This window comes from Microtus pennsylvanicus, chromosome X, assembly GCF_037038515.1.
Source record: "Microtus pennsylvanicus isolate mMicPen1 chromosome X, mMicPen1.hap1, whole genome shotgun sequence".
Taxonomy (NCBI): Eukaryota; Metazoa; Chordata; class Mammalia; order Rodentia; family Cricetidae; genus Microtus; species Microtus pennsylvanicus.
The window spans coordinates 30,133,137-30,160,152 of record NC_134601.1 but is presented as its reverse complement, the minus strand read 5'-3'; the positions used below and the strand labels follow the sequence as shown (position 1 = coordinate 30,160,152).

At 43.7% G+C, this 27,016-nt stretch overlaps 2 protein-coding genes across 4 annotated transcripts; one reads left to right on the top strand and one right to left on the bottom strand.

The window, feature by feature from the left end:
- Positions 1–155: 155 nt before the first annotated feature.
- Zcchc18 (zinc finger CCHC-type containing 18) lies at positions 156–3,549 on the bottom strand. The gene is made up of 4 exons (XM_075956794.1): positions 2,982–3,549; positions 2,592–2,643; positions 2,281–2,421; positions 156–1,867 (listed from the first exon to the last, which is right to left on the bottom strand). The coding sequence occupies exon 4, from the start codon at positions 1,747–1,749 to the stop codon at positions 634–636; it is 1,116 nt and encodes a 371-aa protein (XP_075812909.1). The 5' UTR covers positions 1,750–1,867; positions 2,281–2,421; positions 2,592–2,643; positions 2,982–3,549; the 3' UTR covers positions 156–633.
- On the top strand, positions 3,272–14,243 carry Slc25a53 (solute carrier family 25 member 53). Of its 3 annotated transcripts, none has more exons than XM_075956795.1 (2): positions 3,272–3,419; positions 11,746–14,243. In XM_075956795.1, exons 1-2 carry the CDS (start codon positions 3,298–3,300, stop codon positions 12,695–12,697), a joined length of 1,074 nt encoding a protein of 357 aa, XP_075812910.1. In that variant the 5' UTR covers positions 3,272–3,297; the 3' UTR covers positions 12,698–14,243. The 3 variants fall into 3 exon arrangements, with proteins under 3 accessions (XP_075812910.1, XP_075812911.1, XP_075812912.1); XM_075956796.1 differs by lacking the exon at positions 3,272–3,419 and adding an exon at positions 4,142–5,078 and having other exon boundaries at positions 11,746–14,235; XM_075956797.1 differs by lacking the exon at positions 3,272–3,419 and adding an exon at positions 5,089–5,215 and having other exon boundaries at positions 11,746–14,235.
- The last annotated feature ends 12,773 nt before the right edge of the window (positions 14,244–27,016 follow it).

Genomic DNA, 27,016 nt, shown 5'->3' with positions numbered 1-27,016 from the left:
GGCCCTATGAGCTAGGAGGCAGGCCAGTTACAAGAGGCTTTGAAGAGACTTGTAGCTTATCTCAGCTTCCCTTTAAGGAAAATACCTCTACTATAGCTGTTACAATTAGTTTCAGTTTTTATCTTCCCCAAAGATGTAACATGCATGACATTAAGTTAGATGCTTATATATTTATTTATTTAGAAGTCCACAATATATGCTGCTTGATGAAAAAATACAGATAGAACAGCACTTATATTTGATCACTTTTGTCTATACATATATATCTAGGCACACAGGTACAGGGAAATATACAGAAGGACGTTCACCAAAGGGCTGACAAAGATTATATCAGGGTGAGAATTTCGGGTTTTTTCAGATTTCATTTGGAAGGTACAGAAAGATCCCACTTCACGAACAGATTAAAGTCACCAGAGAAAGACACACAGAGAAACAACCACTAAGCTGTCAGATGATGCTTAAGCAATGAATGATGTGTGTGTGGGGGGGTCATCCCTCTCCATTATGTGGCGTACAAATCTGCTTTTTCTTCCCCCCCCCAAAAAAAACTGGTTTTGAATTAATTCCTTCTGAAGCCCATCCCAACTTTGTTTCCTCCAGATTAAACATTGATCTGGGGCTGAATCTCACACCTTAGTATGGTGCTGCAGAGATTTGAGTCATCTCCTGCAGAGTGACTATCAGATTCTCAAAAAGAGGGCCCTTCCTGGTATTGTGGCCACAGGTTTCTCTTGCATGGCCCTCTGCACCACACTGGAGACAGCGGATTGGGCATCTTCGCTTTCTGGGTCTATAAAGATTCTCGGGCCCATGACCCCCTCTCCCAGAACCACTGCTAGTGTAAGGAGCCTCATCATCACTGTTGGAGGATTCAATAACTAGCACTTCATCCTGAGAAGTGGCTCTGCCTCTGAAGGATGGGACACTTGGGGATGGCAGTGGAGGGTCCTCAGGTTCCACCAGGATCACATCTTCATCTGAGTCATCTGGGGAATCATCTATCTCTATTACATTGCTCTCATCACTGCCAATCACTATAGGAAGGGAGCCCTGAAATACTACAGGGCTGGCAGCCCTCTCCATCATTGTCTCTGCTCTTCTGACCCTCTTATGTTGAAACAAAATGTCATCCCAGTTTTCTTCCTCCTTTACCATCCCCATTAACTCCAGAAAGTCAGGAAGGGCTTCCTGCTCGTGCTCATGCATTTGGAGGAGCTGGTGCAGGCGAATTGCGTTTGCATCTCTCTCAGCAAGGACCCCTGCCTGGATAGCATCTTGCAGCTCCATCTCTAAACGGATCATATACATAGATGGTTTCTTTCCATATGTCTGCGAGGTGTTTAAAAATCTATCATGTACTGTTACACTGCTCTCAGACTCCCCAAACACCAACTTCATGGCCCGCAGGAATTCTGCCACATTTAGATTGGGATTGGCAGCCTGGAGCAAATGCATGGCCTCCCTGGCAGGGCCCCTAAGGGTTCCCATCAGGCGTTTCAGCTTTTCCTCCTCAGACATATGCCAGTCTGGCAGGACCTCGTGGACTTGGCTTAGCCAGTTCTCAAAGGTTTCGTCCCCCTGGATCAGCTCCGCCCTCCCAGAAAACAACTTCGTGTTTCTCTCTGCTGCTATGTTGGCCATCAAAGGACCAAGACCCCTCCCCAGGACCTTAACCATGGGATTGGCCAAAGGCAGAAAAGCTGCATTCTGCCTTCCGCTGTTACTCAGCCGAACAAGGATGCTAGTCATGGCGGAGAACAGCTGGGTATCTGAATACAAGATGCTTCGTCTTTCTGGGGCCCAATCGGCAGAAACCTCCAAAGAACCTTCGTTCCTGGGCAGTATCTTCCTCGCGTTTGGGTAGGAACTGTCAAAGAAAAAAGGAAGGTCAAAAACGCAGTGGACTTGGAAAGAAGCCTCTAATCACATTTTCTACAGGCTTGTCTATTTGCCCAGCGCCCTACTCAGCAGGAGACTGGCACCTTACAATCTTGAGGAGCAAAACGATTTCTCTGTGCCAGTGAGGGCTTTGTCGGGCTCACATTTACTCCCTCCCCACTGTACCCCGCCTCATTTCCTGCCTGTTCTCCAGGAGAGGCTGCCTGTTGCTTGGAATTCTAGTTGCAAAAGCCTTTGGGTCCCATACTAGGCTCTCAAAATAGAGAGCAATAGAATAAACCTCATAGACATGTTAATGAGTAAAGGCCTGAAAGATATTAGGTCACAACGTCTCCCTCCTTTTTTTATTTTCTCCTCCCCCCCCCCGCGCCTTATTCTTACCAGAGCTCAGAAACTGGCCTTCGCCTTTATTAAATCCAGCCTCTGCAACAGGGGCTTGCCGTCAGAGTTCAGGTCTTGGGTAGGGTTGATCTCTGTCCACCAGACTTCTCACATCCGGGTGCTCCGAACCGCTAATTTAAACTGCGCCACAGCAAAGGGAAGGGGAGAGAAGGGTCTGAGCCGCCAGAAGCAGTCTCATCGTTCCTTCACCAGCCCCACTGTGGCCAGGAGGAAAAACCCTACCTTCAGAATAAAAGCCAAAGGGCCCACCCCTCCCCCAATACTCTTCACCCGGGAAACCACCGGCCTACCAGCTCCACAAGCAGTCATACAGATTTCAAGTTTGGAATCGGCTTCGATGGGCTGTCATAAAGAAAAAGAAGAGAAGTCGGCCACCCTCCCACCTCCATTACTATCCACGAAAAATATGAGAGAAAAGGGACATCAGGACAGCGCGACTGTGATTTTTCCCTCTGCCCTTTGCTACGTTCCTGGGGGTGGGGGTGGGGAATGGTCCCTCTCCAAGCCAGTGAAGTCATACTCTTAAGAAACATCCAGGTTAAGCTCACCCCCTCCCACCATGTAGCCCAATCACTGGGGTATTCGCATCTTTGCCTCAAAATTCCCAGTTCTGAAGCCCCAAATGGTAAGGTTTCATCCTTCCATCTCCGCGTTATGCGGTTGCACCTCCCTTTCTTTACCTGGCCTTCGTAGTGGACAGCGGATGGATGGTCGGGAGCCGCGAATAGCTGTCTTGTCTGTCAGGGCCTGCAGGGAAAGGATGGCGCCTCAGCTGTCTGGGCTATCCAACAGAGCTGGGCTGCCCAGCCAGGGGTAGCGCAGTCTCTGCAGTGGTTTCCAAGGCAGCTTCAGCTTCCCCCGCCCTCCAGTTCAGCCTGCAGAGCAGTGGCGACTGCCTTCAGCCTCTGCCCACTGAGACAAAAGAGCGTGACGAGAGGAGTGGCGTGGCCAATCAGCGGTGCGCGGGGGCGGCCTCCCTGCAAAGCCTGGGCCAGGATGATAATGCCTGCCAGAGGGGGGGAACCTGCTTGGAGGGGGCTGCGGCAGACTGGTGCGGGAGCGGGCGCGGCGTCAAGTGCAGCTCGGACTCACGGACCTGGCCCATTTACATTTCACTCGTGAGTTTGCAGCTTCCCCTCTCTTCCCTTCTTCTTATCACCTTCTACTTTGGCTCCTTGGCTGCCGCTTTGCAACCGGATGCCTTAAACACGAGGTGGGACCGAAAGCAAGTGAACAATGAGAGTTCTTCACCTTTGTATAGGGGGAAGGGGGGAGCATTTGCTGAGCGCTTTCTGTGTGCCAGTGCGCTTGCACAGACATCCCACTTATTCTTCTCTCCAGTCTTGTGATAAAACGTAGCAGCGTGCCCATTTAACAGAGAGGGGGATGTAAGCACCTAGGCAGTATGGGTAGGAAGCACAGAATTCACAGCTCACACTCCAGCCCTGGCGTCTAACCTCAAATAGTCCTTTTAAATACCCCTCTCTAGTGTCAGATTAAGAGTTAGTGGAGAAACAAAAACAAAATGAGGATGAGAGGAACAGTTTAGGGCTCTATAAAATTAACGAACTGCTGTTTGCAACGTACCGATGAGAAAATTGAGCCACCATGAGCTTGGGCATCTTGTCCTGTATCATACAGCAAATAAGCTAATAGCATCGGATTTTGCACCCCGGTCTGTTGTTCTGTTGATGCCAGCGTTTTCCTCTGTGTTGATGCCAACACTTTGCTCTGCCTGGCTGCCCGGAGAAAGCATATTCACTTACATACACATCCACAAACTATCTCAGCAGCTTTGCTAAGGTGACGGCTGTGCTGAGGAGGGGAGTGAAGAGAGAGATGACAAAGAAGAGGAGGAAGGCGACCCTCGTGGTCTGCACTATAACAAGGGGGAAGCCGAGGCTCTTTACTGCTCACATTTTTACACGAAAATAAACCACCTGTTTATAAAAATATCAGCATTTCCCTATGGCCCCAAAGGAAACCAGACACAGAGATGACGTGTCTAAAATTACAGGGTGATGCCAGAGCTTTCAATCCAGAATTCATGCTACAAACTAAAGTAAACTGGTGCCCAGCTGCCTATCACATTGATATTTGAGGGCTTGTTCGAAATGCACCTTCCCAGGCTCCAGCTCTGGGGATCCGGCTTTACTGGGGCTGGGGATGGAAACTGTCATTTGTATTTTACCTGTTGCTACAACTGATTCTGGGTTGTGGAGATCTGTGAACCACTGTTTGAAACACCACACCATGCTGAAGGCTGTCAGCAAATGGGCCTGCCACTTAGATGTTCGTCCACAGCCTATCTGTCACAAAATCCCAGAGCAGAAGTTTCTACCTCAAGTCCTTCTTGAAATTGCATGCAAAAGATTAGAACACTTCTTTCTGATACCGTTGCTCTGTGAATTTTCAGATGGGCCCATGACCTCAAAACAGTTAAGAATCGCTACCCTATAATCTTCAAAACATCCTCCTCTTTCAACACCTGCCTGAAGGAAGAAGTGTTAGAAACAAAACACCATTTGACCTAGCCCACACCACAGCTCTCGGCAGCTGATATAGCTCTTTCATTTCCTGGCTCAAGGATAGGTTGCTAGGCTGCCCTCTGCAAGCTCTTCAGGGGACTTCTTCTTTGCTGGCTTTGGCATCACTAGCCCCAGAGAAGGAGCAACTCCATGGAAACGGCATGCAAGGCTTTCCAGATCGAATGGGCCGTGAAGCCAGAGGCTAGAAAACCTGCTCCATTTCCCCTGCCTTCGGTTCTTAGACAGCAGGTATCACTTCCCTGTGTAGATAGATGGTGGGTGGCTAGGAGGCCCCTAGTCAGGGCTTGCTGTGGACTTCTGATGCTTGAAAGCACAGGAACGATTTGAAATCCTGCAACTGCTGTTGGCTTCTTCCACCTGCTAAGGTATTCAACCTATTCTGGTCTGCCTTCTTATTTACAACTGCAGTTACTGGACTTGTATAAGCAATCCAAATTTGGAGGAAGCACCCGCTGTGTAGCAAACCTCCACTGTTGTCCTCTTGGGGATGGAACAGGGAGGTAGAGGTGGTGGAAGGTAAGAGTGGCTAGAGGCACGTAAGAGGCAGGTGGCTGACCTTGTAGAGTTAGGGGTGGGTCTGGGGGTACCTGGTGGGTTTTCACATACTCTTGCTTCTGTTCCCTAGTACCATCATGTTAGACCACAACCCCACAGCAGACACCTGGTCTGTGCTTCCACTGGCTTCATCACCAAAGCAGATATTATGTTCGACCTGCTGGATAGGATCAAGGAACTGAGGCTAGACCTGACCGTTCCAATTTAAAAAAAATGAAAAGAGTTGATTGTGTTTAAAGGTTGAAGCAAGAACATTTTAGAGCGAAGTTACCAGCAAGGTCCGTTGGGATTCAGAAGACCTCTTATCTCTGGCCACATGTGTGAGAGTGCACACCAAAGGATGGCTCTAATGAGGTCACATTCTCCAATTTTGACAAATGAACCTTAAAAGCTTGCAGGTTTAGGAGGTAACGCGTTCAGATGGAATGATAGTGGCTCCTTTTGGCAGCAGGCCTCCTTTGTGCCAGGAACTTTCCATCCATTATTTCATTTAAACTTCTCGGCAGCCCTGCATCGCAGACCTTTTTTTTTTGTTTGTTTTAGAGAAGAAAACTACGAGTTTCAAGGAGGTGAAGTAGCTCTGTAAGGCCACATACTTCTTGGGTTAGAACCACTGGGATGCTAGCCCAGGGCTACCAAACTCTAGAGCCCATGAATACATTTCTTTTCCATTTTGAAGAGGAAAACTTAAATGCTTCTTGCAGGGCTGGTTATGCAGTTCGATGAAAAAGTATTTTGTTAGTATCTAAAAAAACTGATTTTTCCAGGGCACTGGTGGCGCATGCCTTTAATCTCAGCACCCAGGAGGCAGAAACAGGCAGATCTCTGTGAATTTGAGGCCAGCCTGGTCTACAGAATGAGTTCTAGGACTGGCTCCATAGCTACTGAGAAACCCTGTCTCGAAAGACCAAAAACCATAAACAAAACAGAACAAAAAACAACAAAAAGAAAAAACAAACAAACAAACAAAAAAACCTGATTTTGATTTTGATCCCTAATACTTAAAAAAAAAAGAGGATAAAGGCAGCCACTCCAGTAGAAGATCCCAATGCAACCATTGGAACAAGGTAGCAATTTTGTCATAATTTGACCTTAGCTGCTACCACATCCCCCCAAAATAATAAAGAAATATAAAGCAATAATGATAGTAAGGTTCAGAGTGTTGAAGAGAATTAGTCATAAAGCTAAGGAATGGCGGAGCAGGATTGGGGCGTTGTCTGATTCCAGTGTTTTGTTCTCTATGACATCCATCAGTGGAGAAAACAATCATGGCCATCATTATGACTCCGTTTGGTTAGTTTCTGCTATGTCTGTTTTTTCTTTGTTTATTTGCTTTGTGTTTTTTCCACTACTACCACCACCATGGACTGTTCTGTCTCTACAGAGTATATATTCCAGAAGATCAGTCAGAACCAGATGAGGTGGCATGCAGGAATATATCCAGCGTTCTTATGGGAGCCAGGGAAAGTCTTTCTTCTATGAATGCAAAGCCTAAACTAGACACCATGTTCTAGGAGGACCTGCCCCCTCAACATTAATTCCTCTCCTTTAAGTCTCTTCCTCAGCCTAAAATGCCTGTTTCGACTCCTCCACCTAACAAGAGGTGACTTACTTAAGGACGGTGCCACATTTTCCCTGAGAAAATCTTTATTAGCACATAGTAATTGCACATTTCAGTGTTCTGGGAAGTCTTGAAACACGCTGTGGAGAGAGTGACTCCTGGCTTGTGCAGATCTCTAGCATTTGAGTGCTGTTCACTGTAATGTCGCATTCAACATGATCAATACAGCAGGCATCTATCATATGGAGCCATCCTTCTTAGAGCCCCATACCTGCCCACTCCCTAACAATTGCTCTTCTACTTACAGGTCTACAGTTTTTAAGCTTCCACGTATAAAAAGAGCTTTGACTTCCTGTTCCTGACGAATTTCACTTAACAGTAGCATCCAGTTCTTCCCAATCTGCTGTAAATGAGAGGTTTCATAATTTGTGGCCGAATAATGCTCCACTGTTCTAATCTACATGCCTCATTTTCATGATCTACTCATTTGTTAGCGAGCACTTTGACCGAGTCTGTAATAATCATTGTGCATAGCGTGGCAACAAATGGACAATTCGGGTGTCTCTTTTGTAGGCCTATCTTATGTTTTCCAGGTGTATATCAGGAGTGGGACAGCTGAACCATTGGGCTTTATCTATTTTGACTCTTTTGATGAGCCTTCATACTGATATCCATAGTTTCTATGCTAACTCATATTCGCATCAAACAGTGTATAATGGCTGTCTTTTCTCCATAATCTTGCCAACACTGAGTTTTCCCTGTCCTGGGCAAAATAAATAGTTCTTGTCTTACTTCTTTGACTATGATTATTTTTATTTTTTTTTCCAGTGTGGTTTAGTCCACCGATGACTGTCTACCCCACGGAACTCCCATGCCTTTGAAGACAGCCACCAAATCCTATTTATCTTTAGCTCCATGGTGATTTAACAGTGATTTTGAAAGATGATCAATATGTGTTTTTAGCTGAACAAAGAACTGGCTGAGAATTCCCCCAAATGAACAGACGTATGTAGGACTGGTGAGACCCATTTTCACTAGACTAGCCTGGAAAGACTGTGTTCCCATATGCTCATTTGATTAGGTTTGTAGACATAGGAGCCAGATCATAGGGCTTAGATGATAACTGCTCAAGGCAGGCTCCAAACCCATTCTCCATCCCATACTTTGAATTAGTGTTAGGGTGCCAGGTTCTCCTGGAGGATGATATCAAGCCTTTGAATTGATAGAGCATCTTTCCTGGCTCCCATAGGACCAGTGAATATGTTCCAGCATGCCATTTCGTCTGACTCTAGCTGCTCTTCAGAAACATGTGCTCTGTGAAGACAGATAATGAGGCTCAGAATAATCTTTTCTGATATTTGAAACATTGAAGCCACAAAGTCATAGATTCTCAGCAACTTTATCTTATTTTATATTCCTAATCTTTACGACAGCCTTCTGTGTTAGGCCTTATTATCACCACTTTGTAGCAGAAAAATGGGAGGCAGTGCAATTCCTTCCTCTCTTCTGATCACACAGCTAAGAAAGTGGTGGGGACAGAATCGAGTTCTACAGCTATTTGTCCCCCAAAGTTTTCTTCAAAGAAAAATCCACAAGAAAAACTTGAATTTTCTTCCCTGTACAAAATACAGGCAAATAGATTTATAAAATGATGTATGAAGATACTTAAGGTAAGGTGCTTCTAAATTACTGTTCACTTTTAATCCCGCAAAAGTGTTTGTGGAAATGGTAAAAGGAGTAAGTGGTACAAAAGTGCGACCTCATTATCAGCCAGAGGTTAAAAAATATCACCAATACCCATGCCCTTGTGATATAATACAGCTTTGGGGATGACTACAGAACAATGTTCCCTGCCTGATAATTGTATAACAAAAGTAAGAAAGACTCCAAGAGGTCATTAAATTTCTGAAGTCATATAAAATGTTAATAACAGAACCAAGGCTTAAAATATGATTGTGCCAAACCATTTCCCTTCTACTAAGCCGGACTACCTTATGCAGTTGATGAACAGATTTTTATAAAAAGGTGGGCAGGAACTGGAATGTTATTGAACTGAGCCTTAGAAAATATGAAAACCCTTTATCTCATCACTTATCCTTGTTAAGGCCAAGGTAGGATTTGGAAGGAAGAGCTGTGGAATGTTCAAGACTCCAGTAGCTTTGGAGGTCTGAGAGACCAAGTCAGGAAGAGATAGGGGAGGACCCCCTTTAGCTCCTGAGATATGGAAGTGAATGTGAGAAGCCCAGAATTATTCCAGAAGGATGTAAGAAATGGCTCCCTTGAACCTTTGCCCCTGATGAGTACTTAGCCTCAGGATCCCAGGAACATAAGCACTTCTACTGTCCTTCTGCTCTTAAGGTTAAGGAGGCTGAGGCTTTAGGATAACATTGAGTGCTAGGAGCAGGGGAGGTGGTAATGGGCAGAGCATAGAAACTGACCACCCACATTGCCAAGAAACGAGTGTGACTTCAGAAAAGGGGATGCTGCAAAATGACATGGGAGGATACGGGGAGGGATGGAACAGAACAGGACCAGAGGCCAGGCCCAAGCAGAGTCACGTAGGGTGATTCTAGGCCACGCAGTGTACTGCATAGCAGATTTAGCTTTTACTCAGATAAAAAGGGTTTATATGCCACACAGTGCTTCCCGGAGTTGAGGTGGTGAGGATGGCTCCCACTCAGCAGTCTCAGAGGCAGTGAACATGCTTCAGAAGCGCTGTAAGGCAAGTTGTGAGTGCAGCATCCCAGAGAAGCCTGCATAGGCTGCATGCAGCTCCTGACCCTCTACTCCTCAGCCAGGGCCTCAGCCTGAGCTCCCATTGTCCCTATCGAGTGGGCCATAGAGTCTGTTACTGTAACCAGAGTCTCAACCACAGAACACACTGTCCCAGGTTCTGTGTGAAACTTGCTGTCTACAGTTGTTGCCAGACTTCCTGTTTCTGCCTGCTTTCTACCCTGGTCAGGATGTGCTCTCTCCATCCTTGTTTGTACCTGGCCAGCTGTATGCTTCCTCTCCCTGACATGCCTGCTGCCACTGCCACTTTTCAGAAGCGTAGGAACCTATCCTCCCTCCCTCCCTCCCACCCCGTCCTTCCCTCCTTTCCTTCTTTCCTTCCACACTCTTTCTTTCTCCATGACAGGGTTTCACTTGTTGCTGAGGCAGCTTTTGAAATTCAGATCCACTTGAACCTCCTCCCTCCTCCTCCCATGTAGCTCAGACTACAGGAATGTGCTACTGCATCTAGTTCTTGTTTCGTTCTTGATTGTGAAGTTCCTTCTGTGTCTTGGTACCCAAATTGCTTCTAATACTACTTCTTCATGCTTTAAAATTTCCTAAGTCAGGTCTTATGTTTCCTTGGCTGACCTTGAACTTGATAAGTAGTTGAGGATGGTCTTGAACTCCTCATCCTCCTGACTTTACGTCCTAAGTGATGGGTTACACATATGCACCATTACATGTCTGTGTCGTGATGGGGATCAAACACAGGCCTTCATGAAGAGTAGTAAAGCACCTGCCAACTGAGCTACATCCCCTTTGGGTGCTATTTTGATCATCAGCATATGTGCATCATGGCTGGCGCCAGAAGCCAGGCACACTGATAAACGTCTTTCAGTAGCTAAAACAGACAGTAATATAAAAAATTCTCTTCTCCCAAATATCAGTGGAGCACAAAATGAGAAACTCTGCTGTATTATGTAGCTATACATATAAAAGAAAAAGCCTGAAAATTGCCAGGCACTGAACCTCATCGCATGGAACTTCCAGGAGCAGCTGCGCGTTGCTTCTTCCTATTAGCGAGGAGTAGGGTGTTGTCATGAGACAGCTATTGTTCGGGCAGGAATCTACAGAGGTAGGTGGCAGGAGGTTCTCACCTCCAAATTTCCAATTTTGTGTGTCTCTGTGTGGTATGTTAGTGCATGCATACACACATAAAAATGAACACTAACATGCCACACACAGACGCACAGAATTGTGGGGTGGAGCCTGTGAATATGGTTGTACACTTGCCTGGCATCCGTGCGCTTACCTGATTTCAACCTGTAGCATAGCAAAAAGTAGTTTTGGAAAGAGAGAAACAACTTACTTATCTAGTAGGTAATAAAATGCAAAGTTTGGGGTGAATCAGCAGCTCAGCAGAGGACCACGGTTCAGGTCCTTGCCCTATATCAGGTGACTCAAACTCCAGAAGATCCAGTGTCCTCCTCTGGCCTCTGGGTGCATGTACATGCGCGCACACACACAAATGCACATTTTTTAAAATTTTACATACTAGCCCCAGTTCCCCTTTCCTGCCCTTCTCCTGCTCACCCCATCACTCTTCAGAGGAGGGAAGGCCTCCCATGGGGAGTCAACAAGCCTGGCTCTAAGTCCCTCTACTCTATCAAGGCTGAGCAAGGTATCCGTCCATAGGGAATAGGCTCCAAAGAGCCAGTTTACAAATGTGCATTTTTAAAACACGAAGTTTTGTGCTAAGAATTGAATACAATAGGTTTTTAAGCCCTTTCCCCCATTTCTATGATTTTTACTCATAATATTTCTGAATGTTTGAATTTTATGGTGTCATCAAAGTACCATAGAGGTGACTATCAAGGGAAATATATTAAAATTTGATTTAAATTTGAAAAATTATTAACTACCTAAGGGCATGTCTGTTCTTAGAAACTGTCAAATGTGTTTCCTGACATGTAACTTTGTCTTGGTTCTATGTCAGGCAAAGCCAGGAAAACGCTTGCTGAGCCATGGAAATGGTTAGTCTAACTTCTTGTCTTCTTTTGCTAGTTTCTTCCATCTGCATCCAGTTGTGCTCAGCATGGAGGAGCAGAACAACTCTGCCGGGAAGGAGCTTCAGCACAGGACACGAGCAGAAGTTCCAGGAAAGAAAAGCTGGCACTCACAGGCCTACACCCTGGGGGCCATTTCCAACTTCCTGTCTACTTTTCTGACCTTTCCTATCTATAAGGTTGTGTTCCGGCAGCAGATCCATGCTATGGCCGTGTCAGAAGCCGTGAGACAGCTTTGGCATGAAGGCCCTCAGTACTTCTACCGGGGTATCTACCCGCCTCTTCTCTCCAAGACCCTGCAAGGGACTCTGTTGTTTGGCACTTATGATAGTCTGCTGGGCTTTCTCTCCCCTGTTGGGCCACACTCCCTTGGACAGCGCTGGACAGCAGGGCTCATGTCCGGTGTGGTAGAAGCTGTGGCACTCAGCCCCTTTGAAAGAGTACAAAACGTGCTTCAGGATGCTCGCAAGCAAGCTTGTTTCCCTAGCACCTTCAGCATCCTCAAGGAATTCAATTCTTATGGGCTTTGGGGGCGGCTGTCACTGGGCTATTATCGCGGTTTCTGGCCAGTTCTTGTCAGAAACAGCCTGGGCAGTGCTCTCTATTTTTCCTTCAAGGATCCTATCCAGGATGGCTTAGCAAGGCAAGGCCTGCCCCATTGGGTTCCTGCTTTGGTGTCCGGTAGTGTGAATGGGACGATTACCTGCCTGGTTCTGTATCCTCTGATTGTGCTGGTTGCCAATATGCAGTCTCATATTGGCTGGCAGAGAATGCCAAGCCTGTGGGCCTCTGCTCAAGATGTGTGGGACACTAGAGGTCGAAAAATACTCCTGATTTATAGAGGGGGGTCTCTAATCATTCTCAGGTCCAGTGTGACATGGGGCCTCACTACTGCTATCCATGACTTCTTGCAGAGAAAGGCTCACACCAAGAAAGAGATGAAAGACTGACGAAATGCCGTGTGGCCATGGCATCTTTGTTCAATGTCGTCACACGTTGGTTGTGTATAGTATATTTCTTTGGCTTGGTTACCTAAAACAACCATCATTTAGTATTTGTAAACTGTCGCTGCATGGGAGACGCTCCTAACTTTTCACCTGTTAGTCACAGGCAAAGCCTATCAGGATTCCGTAGTCAAAGAAAGAACGTCTCCCTAGTCTATACACAGCTTCAGTAGCCTCAGAACCTGGAGCCGTTAAATAAGCTGTAGCCCAGATTAAATAAAATTCCTTTAAGGAATCGTTTTAGTAAGAAGAAACTTTAGAAGAAGACCCTACTCGGGTACTGTGAGTCTGAGATCCTTCTACGTGTCCTCCTGACCAAACCGAGTAGAACTCCATTTTCAACGAACTGTACTAGACGTTAAGGAAAACTTTAGAGTTGCCTGTTATTTTCCTGACATTGCTCACTGCCTCTACCACAGCTGCTCTCACTTCAAGGTACGTGTCCCACTTTCAGGGCACCTGCTCTGTTTTCAAATCCTAGATTAGGCTCACTTCAACCCATCGGGTACCACAAGAACTGATGATGATGTTGGAAATGGGAGTGAGAAGAGATTTGGTGCCTGGATTAAAAGAATAAAGGCTTTGAAGCAAGAGATTTAATTAATTTAATTACATGCCAAATAGAGGAGAACTTTAGCTATAGGTGGTTTGTTGTTATCCATTAGGACTATTTTTTATACATATAGTAAAGTGATTACATTGCTGACAAACCATTTATGTTTCCGTAAGGAACCTGGAACTAACATGACCATATTTCTTCACAATTAATTGCTAATTTTGTTGATGCAGACAACTATAGAGTAACTACAGCGTAATGATCTTAGCCTGTCATTCGGAGCCATTGCCAGTTTGGTCCCCATATAACTCTCTGCGTATTATTACACCATGTGCATGGACTGCATAGGCCAGTCAAATGCAGTGCTTTTCTCTCTGCAAACATTCCACGATCTTACTCAAGACCATTCTCTGGCCCACACTGTCTCCCCACTTGCACTGCTCTCCACCACACTCAAAGGCCCCCAGTTTCCAAAAGTCCAGCTCCAATGCCACTACTGTCTGCATGGAGCCCCTTCCCTATATTCCTCCACCTGAATGTGGCATTAGTTTTGTGATACCCCCCTCCAACAGTTCGTCAACATGCACTGATTCCATTATGTCACAGACCCCATGTGGCCCCATGTTCTTGCTGTTCTTCCATACCTCCTACTAGAGTGTAAACGTCTTGAAAGCAGGGATTCTTGTATGCATTTTTAAATCCTCCATTGTGCCTAGGTGCTCAATAAAGTTGGTGAATTATTGAATTGATTATCAAGCTGTGATACGGTCTATAGCCTCAGGGTGCTATCCCTATTACATGAAGATAATGTTACTGACTCATTGTCAACAAGACACATGCCTTTGCAATGTGTTTGTGTTCTTTTGATAGTGGATTTAGTTTTGTGCTAATGATGATGCCAATGATAACAATAACAATAAAATTACGTTCAACTAGAATATTTGGTGCGTTTGTGTTTTTTACAGCATGCTATAACATTTTATATTTATTATAACATTTATTATAACAACTTTAGCACCAAAATTTCACAAACAGAATCACATTGCACAGCTGTCCTCCTTTCGTCTCTAGAATGTTTAGTATTTCCAAGGTGACATGTGTTGCAGTTCTTGTTTTATACATGATATCATGATAAATTCCTCCACCTGCACCCCCTCACTGAATCAAAGATGTCCTTTATAATGACACTTTTGTCTGGGGATGAAATTTATCAGGCTACAGGCGTTAAAGACAAGGCCATAAGAATGCTTTGCCAAGAAGGTCAACAGAAAATGGCCTTTCTGAAGTGCTGTAGAAGAACTTCCACACAGCAGATGTGAGTGGATTGGGACACTGTTGCTAGAATTTCTTACCTGCAGATTCTGCACCCTTGCGTTCAACATTTATGGCCAAAACTATTTTTTGGAGGGGTTATGTATATATTGGACATGTGCAACTTTTTGGCTTGTTATTATTCATTCAAACAACACAGTATAGCTATCATTTACAGAACACTTAACCTTGTATTAAGCATTATAAATTAACTATAAATGATTTAAGATATATGGAACAGAGCATGGTGACACATATCTGTAATCCTTACTAGGGATGTGAGGAGGGGTGTAGGAGAATAAGGGCACCCTAGGCTACATAGTTCAGAAGAGCCTGGGATGCCTAAGATTGTGCTAAGTCCTCCTCCCTCCCCACAAAGTAAAAAAATGAGCTTAAATAAAAAATAAAACAATAAAATGTATTGGGTTAAAAGTTTCATGCAAATAGAATTATAAAGTTTTTGAAAATACAGGACTTCAGCCATGGCTAGTTTTGCTATTCCCAGACTGTCCTGAAACCGAATCTCCATGGATACTGATAACATCAATGCTGTCCACTTGAAGGACAATCCATACTCAGACAAAGAAAGGAAAATTTGAATAGCAGCTAGTTATGAAAATTTGTTCACAAAGACCTGTGACTGCCTGAAGAGCAATAGTGAGCACTATTCTCCCGTATTTTCATCCAAAAGATGCATTTACCGCCAAGCACACTGTGAATTCACCGGTCACTGTGTCAGTCTGTACCCCCTTTTTCTCTCTAACAATTTATTAGAAATAAATTTGGGCTTTAGATAATTTTCGTGAATAATTATTAAAGAGCACCTATATACCCTTTACTCAGATCAACATATTAACACTTTATCTCATTTGCTATATTTTATGAGCATGCATTCCGTCTATACACAGAGAAATATTTTTTCTAGGCTGAGAACTGCATGTATTTACTTTTTTTTGTTTTTTTGAGACAGGGTTTCTCTGTGTAGCCCCGGCTGTCCTGAAACTAGCTCTATAGATCAGGTTGGCCTTGAACTCAGGAGATCAGTCCGCCTATGCTCCCCAAGTGCTGGGATTAAGGGACTGCACCGCAATGCCCAGCCTATAATTCATTTTCGATGTTTCTGGATATTATATTCATGTATCAAATTTTAAAAAGACCATCTATTATCTCTATGCATGTCTACAGAGATATAGCTCTGTGGTAAAGCCCTTACCTAACATCCTCAAGGAATCTCCAGTACCACAAAATAAATAAATACATAAAAATGCAGTTATTGACAAATAATTTTTGACCTAGGATCTCTAGCCCAGGCCAGGATTGAACTCCTTCTATTGACAAGGATGACCTTAAACTTCTGATCTTCCTGCCTCCATCTCCCAAATTCTGGATTGCAGGTATGCAGCAGCATGCACCATTTATGTGGTGCTGGAGACAAAACCCAAAGCCTTAAATGTGCTTAGCAAGCACTTTAACTGAGCTACAGCCCCAGTCCTGATTGCAAAATATTTTAAGATGAAAACTCACACAATATGTAATTGTTTACATTTACTCCAATCGTTTGACACATACTTAAGTTTTAAATGTATACTGAAACTTGAAGTTATGGAAGTTTAAACAAAGATTTCCAACCAGAGCGTAACATAATTGATATACTTTAAAATTTGGTTCACATAAAACCTAGGCAGTAAAATGACATGGACCTATCAATTTTTCCCAAAAATCTTTTCAGTGAAATTTAAGACTGCAATTAATGTGTTGTGAATTTAAATGCCAACACTAAATATTTCTTTTTGTGATAACAATCTAGTTGTTTTCTATGATATTTGGAAAATTACTTTTAGGACTTTGATCAACAAAATAAGGAGTTAAGAAACATGGGTGAGTTTAAAGACTTATCGAATCTAGAGTTTAACAGCAACATACAAATGGGCTAAAAATAGGCAAAAATATACAAAATATGATTTGGTCATAAAGAATTACAACATGTGTACATAAACACAGGTGTCTCTGGCATATCTTTCTAAGAATGGAATTACTGATTTGTGGAATGAGCACACATTCAATGTAACTGAATGCTGCCTAACATTGTCTAACAGTAACTGAGTTTCTAACCTTACAATCCACGTTCAACAGTTTCTGTTGCGCCACCTGCAGGCCAGTACTTGGTATTACCTGACATTATTTTTCCAGCCCAGAGAAGGTAAAAATGACGTCACCTCCTTTGACAATTCCGATTATTAATACTGTTGAGCATGTTTTCAAATGCCTGTTGGACATTAGGATTTATTCTTTTGTTGATCATTTATTCAAGGAATTTGGCAATTCCTCCTGTTGGATTTTGTCAGTTTTTCAAATTTATTAATGAGAGTTATTTGTTCTAACTTCAGTCCTTTGTCTTGTAAGTATGTTGTATATAACCTTCTTCACTGGGTCACTTACTTTTCCGTTACCATGACACTTGGAATTATTTGTGTGTAAAATGTAAGGATACTGGCTGGAGATAGAGCGCTTTCCTAACATGTTCAAGGCCTAGCATGGAAACACTATGAGGCTAGAAGCCCATCTTCATATTTTCTTGATAAATGTGCAGGTATCCTAATATCATATGTTGAAAAGCCTTTCTCTCCAGACTCATTTACGATGAAATCCTATTAAACACAAAGCAGTTGTATATCCTTAGGGCAGCTTCCAGGCTTGCTGTTCTCTTCCACTGCTTTGCATGTCTAAGTTTGGGCCCCCAGGCCATTGCCTTATTATTGCAGCTTTGAAAAGGTTTGGGGTCTAATAGGGAAAGTCTTCCCACATTATTCTTGTTCCCCCCCGAGTAACTAGTCTCACCATCTACAAAAACAGGCACAGAGGTTTCCTTTTCTCCAAAAGATGCTGAGACTTTAATTTTACCTTAAGTAGCTATATTTAAGGGCTCTGATACAGTTCAGTGGAAGACATCCATCATGTAGCGCTCGATAAGACCCCCATTCAATGTTCAATGTCATGACAAAGAACCAGAAAAGTATTATTTTAATGTAAATATGTTTGAGGATCTAATTTTAATGTTTCTCATAGTTTCCTATTATATGTGTGTGCATGACACACCTAGTAAAATATAGCTGAATGTGTGCATGTGTTATGCGCACGTGCATGTGTGGAGGCCAGAGGACAGCAAATGCCATCCACCTTGCTTTTGTTTCTAAGACAAAGGCTCGTGTTGCTCCAGCACTTACCAAGTAGCCTAGGCTGGCTGGCTGGCTGGCCAGGGAGCCTGAGGGATCGCCTGCCTTGGGGCCAAGATGAAAGGTGTGTGCCACAGCAACTGGCTTTTCTATATGTAGCTTTTGGGAATTAAACTCAGGTCCTCGTGCTTGTCCAGCAAGGAGCATCGCCTCACAATAAACAATGCTTTTATCAGTTGTTTATGTTTTTCCTCTCCTCTGCCCCCTCTGTGGTGTGTGCATGACGGGTGGTTAAGGCTGAATGTCTTCCTTATTGATCCCCACCCTACTTTTTGAGACAGAATTTCTCACTAAACCTGGAACTGTCCGATTTGAAGGGAGTGGCTTTCCTAACAAACCTTCAGGATTGTACTGTATCTGCTAGCAACCCCGGTATTACCGATGTGAATTGCCCCATATGACCTTTTAAGTATTTTTTTTCGTTTTTTATTTTATTTAAATAGCATTTTCATTTATTTTACATTTCTACCGCAGCTTCCCCTTCCCCCCCTTCCAGATGGTGCCCGGGACCTGAACTCAGCTCTTCAGTGTAGGAGAGACTCAGCCAGTCACCTTACTTGTATGGCGGGGTCCCCCGAGGATATTTTTTACTTATAAAGATTGTGGGCATGCTCCTGGCCGCCCCTTCTGCTTTCCTGTTCTCCGCGGGAACCTCTGGTTCTGTAAGTCTATTTCCCAATTAAAGCTGTATAGATTTATTACAATTTCTGTCTGCATTCATTTACGCCATTACACTTCAGGCTTGCACAGCAAGAACTTTCCCCAGGGAGAGCAGTGAGAGATCTCCTCAGCCATAGCTGCTTGTGTTTTTTTTTTAAAAACAATTTATTAACAACAAATGACATTCTCATGAAAGAATTATGTTTCTTACAAATAAAGAGTTACATTTCTTACAAATAAAGCATTTCTCTTTCACTTTAAGAAAAGAATATGCGTCACAGAATCAAAAGTAACCAAAGCAATACATGTGACATAATAATAAGTCAGTCAGCATAGAAACTTTGACCTTTTCCCTGCCCTTTAGATCCAGTGACGACAGCTCTTACCAGCCTACACGAGTGAGCTAGGATGTACAGAGCCACACCAAAGAGGAGCTTACTTCTTTAAAGCATGAGATAACAGACACACCTGCCAGTCTGGGACCCCACCCAGTTCTGTAACTGAATGCAAATCAGACATCTAAGGTCTCCCTGTATAGCCCAAGCTGGTCTGGAGCTCATCATCCACGTATATCAGCCTCCTGGATACTGGGATTCCAGATGTGAGCCATGGCAGACAACACCGCAAGCCTTTACCTAATAGTGCATGGATGAAAGTGTGATGGGCTCTTAGAAGCTGCTCATGCCAAGCAAGCATTGACGTCTCACTGAGGCCCATGAGGGAACTAAAAGCAGGATGAGAGCCCAATATTTCTGCCTTCATTTGGTTTATCTGCCTCCTTTATGCTGCTGAAGGCACAGAAAGAAATGCTGTCCTTCGCCTTGACTTTGAATTTCCAGAAGAGCGTAGGCACCCATGACAAACCACCTTGATGAGAGAAATTATCCCTCTCTGGGCCCCCTGCTTGTGAGTCAGATATAAGCTCTCATCTACTTCTCCCGCACCATACCTCTCTGACTCTTGGCACGCTGCCCACCGTGATGGTCACAGACAAAACTGCAAGCAAGCTCCTAATTAGACATGTTCTTTTATACGTTGCCTTGGTAACGGTGTCTCTTCACAGCAATAGAACGGTAACCAAGGCAACAAGCTCCTCTCCTCCAAAGCAACGAGGACATTTTAAAACCACCTTGTGAGAAAAGGGCTAAGATAATTATAGGCAGGTTTATGCCTTGTCCAGGAGAGTGAAATCCCAATGTTCCCTCCATTTAAACCTAAAACGCACTGCCCTCGCTAGTTTTATGTCAACTTGACACACACTGGTCTCCTTCACTTGTTCCTCTTCTCAATGTCGCCACATTCTCTGCTTTGCACCAAAAGACAAAACAAAGGAGAGAGTGAAAAATAAAATTAACCAGCGGCTTTCATTACAAGAAAGTAGTGGTAATTCTGAAAATTCTGCTGCCTTTATAGAAAATAAAAACACCCTTTGTCTGGATGATGTTTTTCGTCCTTCGGGGTTGCTTACTGAAAATATGACCATAGGAAATAGTCAAGGTAAAGACTCATCGATGCCCTACATTTTTGGCATACACAGTAATAAGATGGAGGGATGCTTGGTGCCCATAGCAGGCTGTCATTCTCCACAATACTTCATTATGAACTGAATACATGACGAGGAGTGTGCCATGACAATAAGTTGTCAACCTTTCTCAAATTAATCCACAAACCAAGTAGGATTCTAACAAACACTATCAACAGGCCTATTTCTTTAACACCTTTCTTAATTGATAGTTTGGGAATTTCACATCATGGTCCCCGATCCCATCCATTTCTCAGTCCCTCTGTATCTGTACTCCATCCTTGTTACATCCTCTCCTAAAGGAAACACTTAAAAAGAGACAACAAAAAGTAAGAAATAAAAATACAAACGAAGATATTAATGAAAAAGTAAACAAAAACCAAAACAAATAAAAAAGCAAAAAACCATTACTTTGCCCCCCAACTTTCCCACCACTCCATTGCCTCGTCATTCATCTCAGTACCATTGCAGCTGCTGTATATTGTGCGGTATATTCCCTTTGGCAAATGTTCATTATGGAGTGTGCTGTTGGTCAGGTTCAAGGCCTCTGGCTTCTGCTACACCATCAATACTGGACCCTCACCTAATCTCTCAGATATCCTGCTGTTGCTCCAAGTCTTGGAGATCCTACAGGTATGGTTCTTTAGAACCAGTCTCTTCATGCACCCCAGCAGGTCATAGATGGAGCTGATGCTGAGGAGTGCCAACTCAAAGTCCTAGATATGTGCCTGTGTGGTAGCTGAGTTGGTCAGTCCAGTCATTGGTACCACCTCCCTCAGGTGAGGGATGGAGCCAGTTTTCCCAAGTGCAAGGGCCAGCTCTCCTATGAAGGGTAGGACCAACTCTCCCGTGACGAGGTCATCAGGATCTCACTTCCTTCGGAGTATAGCTTGGGCACTTACACAGGGCTAAGATGATTAAAATTTTCCCAAGGGAGGTCCAAGGAGTCACTGCCGTGGCTGCTCATTTTGCTTCCATGTCCACCCTTTGATAGCCTGTGGTTACAGGATCTCAGACTGCTTCCTTAAGGCATAGGATCTAGGATTGATTCTTAATGGACTTTCCTCCTTAGGTGAGGAGTCCTCTTTCTATATATAGAGGGCCCTATGTATAAGAAGGGCAGTGAAGGCACACCCCAATTTTGTACAGACATCCATCTTCTGTCATTTGCTTAATTCCAGGATCCTGATTAAGGCCAGCAGCCCTGCTTGTTGTGCTGACTACCACATTGGAAGGGTCCCTGATTGAAATATTTCTTTTTCGTGTGTGTGTGTGTGTGTATGTGTGTGTGTGTGTGTGTGTGTGTGTATGTGACTGCATATTCTGCCAGATACCTCCTATCCAACATGAAGCTACTTCCCCAGAGGGTGTAGTACAGGAAGGCCAAAAGCTAAACTGTGAGGTCTGGGAAGCTCAAGTAAATCCTGTTTGTTGTTTCAATGTAGTCATGGCAAGGAGGTCCTGACTCAATAGAGGGAAAAGTAGCCAGGCTTAATGCTCTGACAATTTCCAGATATACCCAGGGGATTCTTCAATGGATTCTCTGGCAATAGCTCATACATGGGTTGGTGAGACAATGGCTCTCTTCAGTGGTCCATAAGGGTTGTGACTACATGAGGAATTTAAGCTATTTTTATACTGTGTGAAGATGTATTTGCTGTGATAGTATGGGAGGTCCTTCTGTCTATGTGTTGCTTTTATTGGTTAATGAATAAAGAAACTGCCTTGGCCCGTTGATAGTGCAGAACTTAGGTAGGTGGAGAAAACTGGACTGAATGCTGGGAGAAGGGAGACGGAGTCAGAGAGACGCCATAGAGCTGCCATTGGAAATAGACATGCTGAAACTTTGCTGGTAGGTCACGACCTCATGGTGATATACAGATTAATAGAAATGGGTTAAATTAATATGTACTAGTTAGCCAATAAGAAGCTAGAGATAATGGGACAATCAGTGATTTAATTAATAGAGTTTCTGTGTGATTATTTTGGGTCTGAGCTAGCCAGGCAGCTGGGAACCAACAAGCGGGCCTTCCTCCAACACTGTGATTGGTTTAAGAAAAAGCTGAACACCCAATAGCTAGGCAAGAGGTAAAGGTGGGACTTCTGTGCAGAGAGAGAGGAAGGAAGTAGTAGATGAATCTAGGCACTTGAGAGATATCAGGGACATGGAGTAGTATGAATAGTATGGAGAGATGAGGTAACGAGTCCGTGACAGAATGTAGATTAAAATAAATGAGTTAATTTAAATTATAAGAGCTAGTGGCACAAACCTAAGCTAAGGCTGAGCTTTCATAATTAATAAGTCCCTGTGTAGTTATTTGGGAGCTGGTGGTCCAAAGAAAACTCTGTCTACAACTCCATAATCAGTTTGCTTGCTTCCTCCACCAAGACAACAGTGGTATCCAGAAACCACAGGCATGGTAGCTATCCAATTGTCACTGTGCCTAACTATTTGGGTAGATGTGCCACAAGTAATCATCAGGGCCAATCATTTCTTTTCGTGGATGAGCATATTGATTTGACGGGTTACATCTGGGAGTCTCAAAGCATTTACTATCAATGAGTCATGTAGGATACAAATCTTAAAAAAGCTGGTTGCCCCTGGGAAGTCTTTGAATTTGTCTTTGGATCCTTGGGGCTGGAAGGGCTGGATGGTTTTCTTTCATTTAGGCCACAAAGCCCAGTGTCCTTTGAGACCTGAAATCCCAAGGAGTTAACTAACCTCTTTTTGACAGAGTTGGGCCTTCTTGGGGATATCCTGTATCTAGCCCTTTATATCAGATATAACAGGGCCTCCGTTTCCCCACTGCAGCTCTTCAAGGTGGTGCTTGCCAGGAGCAGATCATCCACCTATTGAATGAGTGAACATTTTACATCTGCTCTCGGAGTGCATGCAGATCATTTTTAAGGATTTCTCTAAATCTTTCAGGGGAGTTTTTGAACACCTGGGGCAATCAGCTCCAAGTCAATTGCTCTGTCTGGCCAGTGACTGGGCCTTTCTATTCAAAAGCAAATATTGGCTGACTTATTATGGGTGCCATTTGAAAGCAAAAGAAGAAGACATCCTTCAGACCTAGACAGATGAACCATTGGACCTCTGCAGATATAAGGCCCAGTAATGTGTAGTTATGGACCACTGGTAGGATGGCTGTTGTGGCTTTGTTGATGGCTCACAAGCCCTGGGTAGGTCAGTAGTTTTTGTGCCTGCTTTCTTCACAGGTAACAGAGGAGTATTCTATGAAGATTGGTGATTTTGGAGCAGCCCAATCACTAATAGACTCTTAAGATAAGCCTGAATACCAATCTTGACCTCCTGAGGTAAAAAATACTGTCATAATATTACCAGGTGGGTCCCAGGCAGTAGTTCATCCAGACTAGGTGAATGGCTGATGGCTAGTCCAGGTGGACTCCTTTCAGCCCACATCTTGGGAAAGTGAGAGCTCCACGTTTTCATAACCGAATCGTTCCTGCAGGCTTTGAATGGATTCTTCATTATTTCTCATGATGGACAGAATCATGGAGGTGTTTCTCCTGGCTCGCTTCAAGCCAAGGCAGTCAGTACCATCAACAGAGGAGATGCAGACCCCTAATTTGGACAGCAGGTCTCTTCCTAACAAGGGTATCAGGCATTTGATTAGGTAAAAAAAAAATCCTGTTTCAGCCAGTGCCCTGCCCCTGTGCAAGTGTGAGATTCACAGAAGAAATGCTTGGTTTGGGCCCTGGTAGCTCCCATTATTATTTTTATTTAATTATAATTTTATTTTACGTGTGTCAGTGTTCTGCACACATGTATATCTGTGCACCTCTTTGGTGCCTTATGCTTGCAGAGATCAGAAGAGGGCATCAGGTCCCCTAGAACAGCTTGTAGATGACTGTGAGCCACTATGTGGGTGCTGGGAAGAGCACCCCAGTGTTCTTTAGCACTGAGCCATCTCTCTAGCACCAGGAATTACCATGATCTTGCCCCTTTTCCATGGGACCTGTAGGCCTAGGAACAACAAAATATTCAGCACCAGTGGCCAACACAAAGTTAAATTAGGTAGCCCTTGACTCTCATTTTGACCATAGGCTTCAATGGAGGCCAGTCTGCTTCAATCTGAGTGAGTTTGGCCAGCCCAGTGACGTTTGCTGTGGGGAAGAGGGTGACACTCAATCTGGTATGGAGAATGGTTCTTCTTTGGCCTCTTGTCCTTTGCTTTTACCCATAATGTAAGTTATTGGAGAATTAATTCTTCAAGTATTTATTTCCTTGCAATAAACACACGGGTACTTCTGTAAGGGACTGTGGGGCTTTGACCTTGCTCTGCTTTGCCCTGGTCTGGGTTCAGATGTGCCTGTCACCAGGAGGGCTTCTTTGTTTCATCCTTTGGTCTGTTTTTTTTTTGTAGTTTGTTCCCAGTTTATTAACACCTTATTGGCTACCTCCAGTAGTTGGATGGTATTCATATCAGCAAATCACTAAGTTTTTGCAGTTTTCTTAGAATATTACCTTGTGCTAGGCCCAGTAAAGCAGTGTTCATCATTCATTTAATTTCAGAAGCCTCGGGGTCAAAGCAAATGTGTAGGCAGGTTGCCTCACATCGTCTCTCATAGAAATCAGATCGGATCTCTTCTGGATTTTGAAGGATCTCAGTGATTTTTTCCCTCACTTTTTAATTTTATTTTTTAATAAAGAAAACAAGCCATCTTTTTTCATTTGACATACTAATCTCAGTTCGCACTCCCTTCCCTCCTCTTATCCCTTCCACCTTTATCCCACCCCACCCCCATCTACTCCTCAGAAAGGATAAGACACATGGCTCTGAGGAAGGACCAAAGCCCTTTCCACTATATCTAGGCTGAGCAAGGTATCCATCCAAAGAGAATGGGTTCCCAAAAAGCCAGTAGAGATAAGTCCTGGTGCCACTTCCAGTGGCCCTGCAGTCTGCCCCAGCCATAAAACTGTCACCCACATTCAGAGGACCTAGCTTGATCCTATGCTGGTTCCTTACCTGTCTGGCCAGAGTTGCTCAGCTCCCATTAACTCAGGTAAACTGTTTCAGTGAATGTCTCAATCATGGTCTTGACCTCTTTGCTCATATTCTCACTCCTTCCACTCTTCAACAATCTCAATAATTTTTGACAAGTTAATAGGCTTCTTTTTCAGTTCTTTTGGGTGAGTATATTTATATCTTTCCAAGCTGGCTCTATAATAATCTGAATTTGTTTGTTATTGGGGGATCTTGTGCTGGAAAGGGGGCTCTGACCCATGACTCTGTCCTTAACTTTCCTAACAGAACACAAGCCACCACCATTTCCAAGTCTCAGTTATTATTGTTTGCCACTCTTTGGTGTTGAAAGAGTTAATGGGAACTGGTGGCAGCCACTCTGGATTGGGAAATATATAGGTGGGGGAAAGATGAACTCTACTAGGTCAGTCATAGTGTAAAGTTCCATAAAGTATGAGGGGGTATGGTGCTTCCAATTGAGCAGGTTGGTAGTAGAGAAAGGCTGGTCAGACATAACCTGTCCTCCTTGGATGCTTCTGTCTTATGCCATGTCACTCTGAGAGGGCCCCTGATCTCAGAGTGACATATGGAGGATTTCAGTTGACAACTGAAAGACATATTAAATATGTACATAATGCCACAATTTATATGGGTCCCAAACAGGGGGTGGTGGAGTTCAGAGCGCCTGCCTAAAATGTCTGATAGCCTGGGTTTCATTTCTAGCATTTTGGTAAAAGGGAGAGGGAGAGGAAGAGTGTGGAGGAGGATGGGTGGACATGAAGCAGAGAGAGAAAATACGGATAGGAGAAATGGGGAGGGAGAAGAGAGGAGAGGAAGTTCAGATGGAGAAGGGAAAAGGAGTCAAGGGCAAGTCAGGAGGAAGGAGGCTATTCTTCAGTATAGTGATTAGAAGGGAGCATACGGGAGTCTTCTTGAGGGTGGGTTATTTGATCTGTGGAATAGTTAGATAAATATCTTTAGTTTAAACATTTATTAAGATGTATACCTAAGGTAGGTCCATTTATCTGTATTAATAAATATTATTTTTTCTGTTGTGATAAAATACTATAAATAAAGCAACTTAACAGAGAAAAGAGAAAGGAATTTTTCTTTGTTTTGTTGTTATGGTTTGCTTGCTTACAGTTCAAGGCTATAGCACACTGTGGCAGGGAAATCAAGGCAGATGGAGCATGGTGCTGCTGGTAGGTCATATTATATCTGCAGTCAGAAGAGAGAAATGAATGCATTCACTGCTCATTTTTCCCCATTTATACAATCTTGAATCCTTTATCCCTTGTCCAGGGAATGGTGCCACCTATAGTGGGTGAGTTCCCCCCCCCCCAACTGGCACCAACAAGACAATCATGCAGATGCATACCCAGAAGCTAAATTAAAATCCCAAGTGATTTTAGAGAGCTAATACTAACCATCACAATAAACATAGCAACCATTTGGAAACTTGACAAATAGGACACTTTCTAATATTTGACCCTCAAAATCAAGTTGTGTGCACACCAATACTCATTTTCCTCAGACAAGATTACTTCACTTATACTTGTTGCAAACCAACAACATATGACTTCATCAACAGAATACCAGCAACAGAATCAGAGAAGCATTTTGCAAAACATACTACTGGTCAATAATTAAAACACACAAATATATTAAAAAGCAAACCAGGAGAACAAATCTAAAAAGACAATAACTTAAAACAAAAATGGCTAAAGGATGTGAAGAAGGCATTTCACGGAAGAAGAGAACGGCCAGGAAACCTGTGCAGAGCTGGTGTTTGGGAAGTAATCTGGTAAATGGATATACATCACGTTCAGTATAGGATGCTGAGGACATGAAAAGGTGAATGGAGACGGACTGAGGGTCAAGAAACCTCATTTTTTAATCTATGTTTTCATTCGTCAGAAAAAAAGAAAATGGAGCAATGACTTAAGTGTCAAAACATTGAGATATTGCTAATGGCCTTGTTATGTTGCATGCCTG

Excerpts from the sequence above, each read along its gene's own strand:
- Zcchc18 (XM_075956794.1), bottom strand. The coding sequence starts at position 1,749 with ATGACTAGCATCCTTGTTCGGCTGAGTAACAGCGGAAGGCAGAATGCA.
- Slc25a53 (XM_075956795.1), top strand. The coding sequence starts at position 3,298 with ATGATAATGCCTGCCAGAGGGGGGGAACCTGCTTGGAGGGGGCTGCGG. Across the intron at positions 3,420-11,745 it reads GGCCCATTTACATTTCACTC|TTTCTTCCATCTGCATCCAG; the intron begins GTGAGTTTGCAG and ends TTCTTTTGCTAG.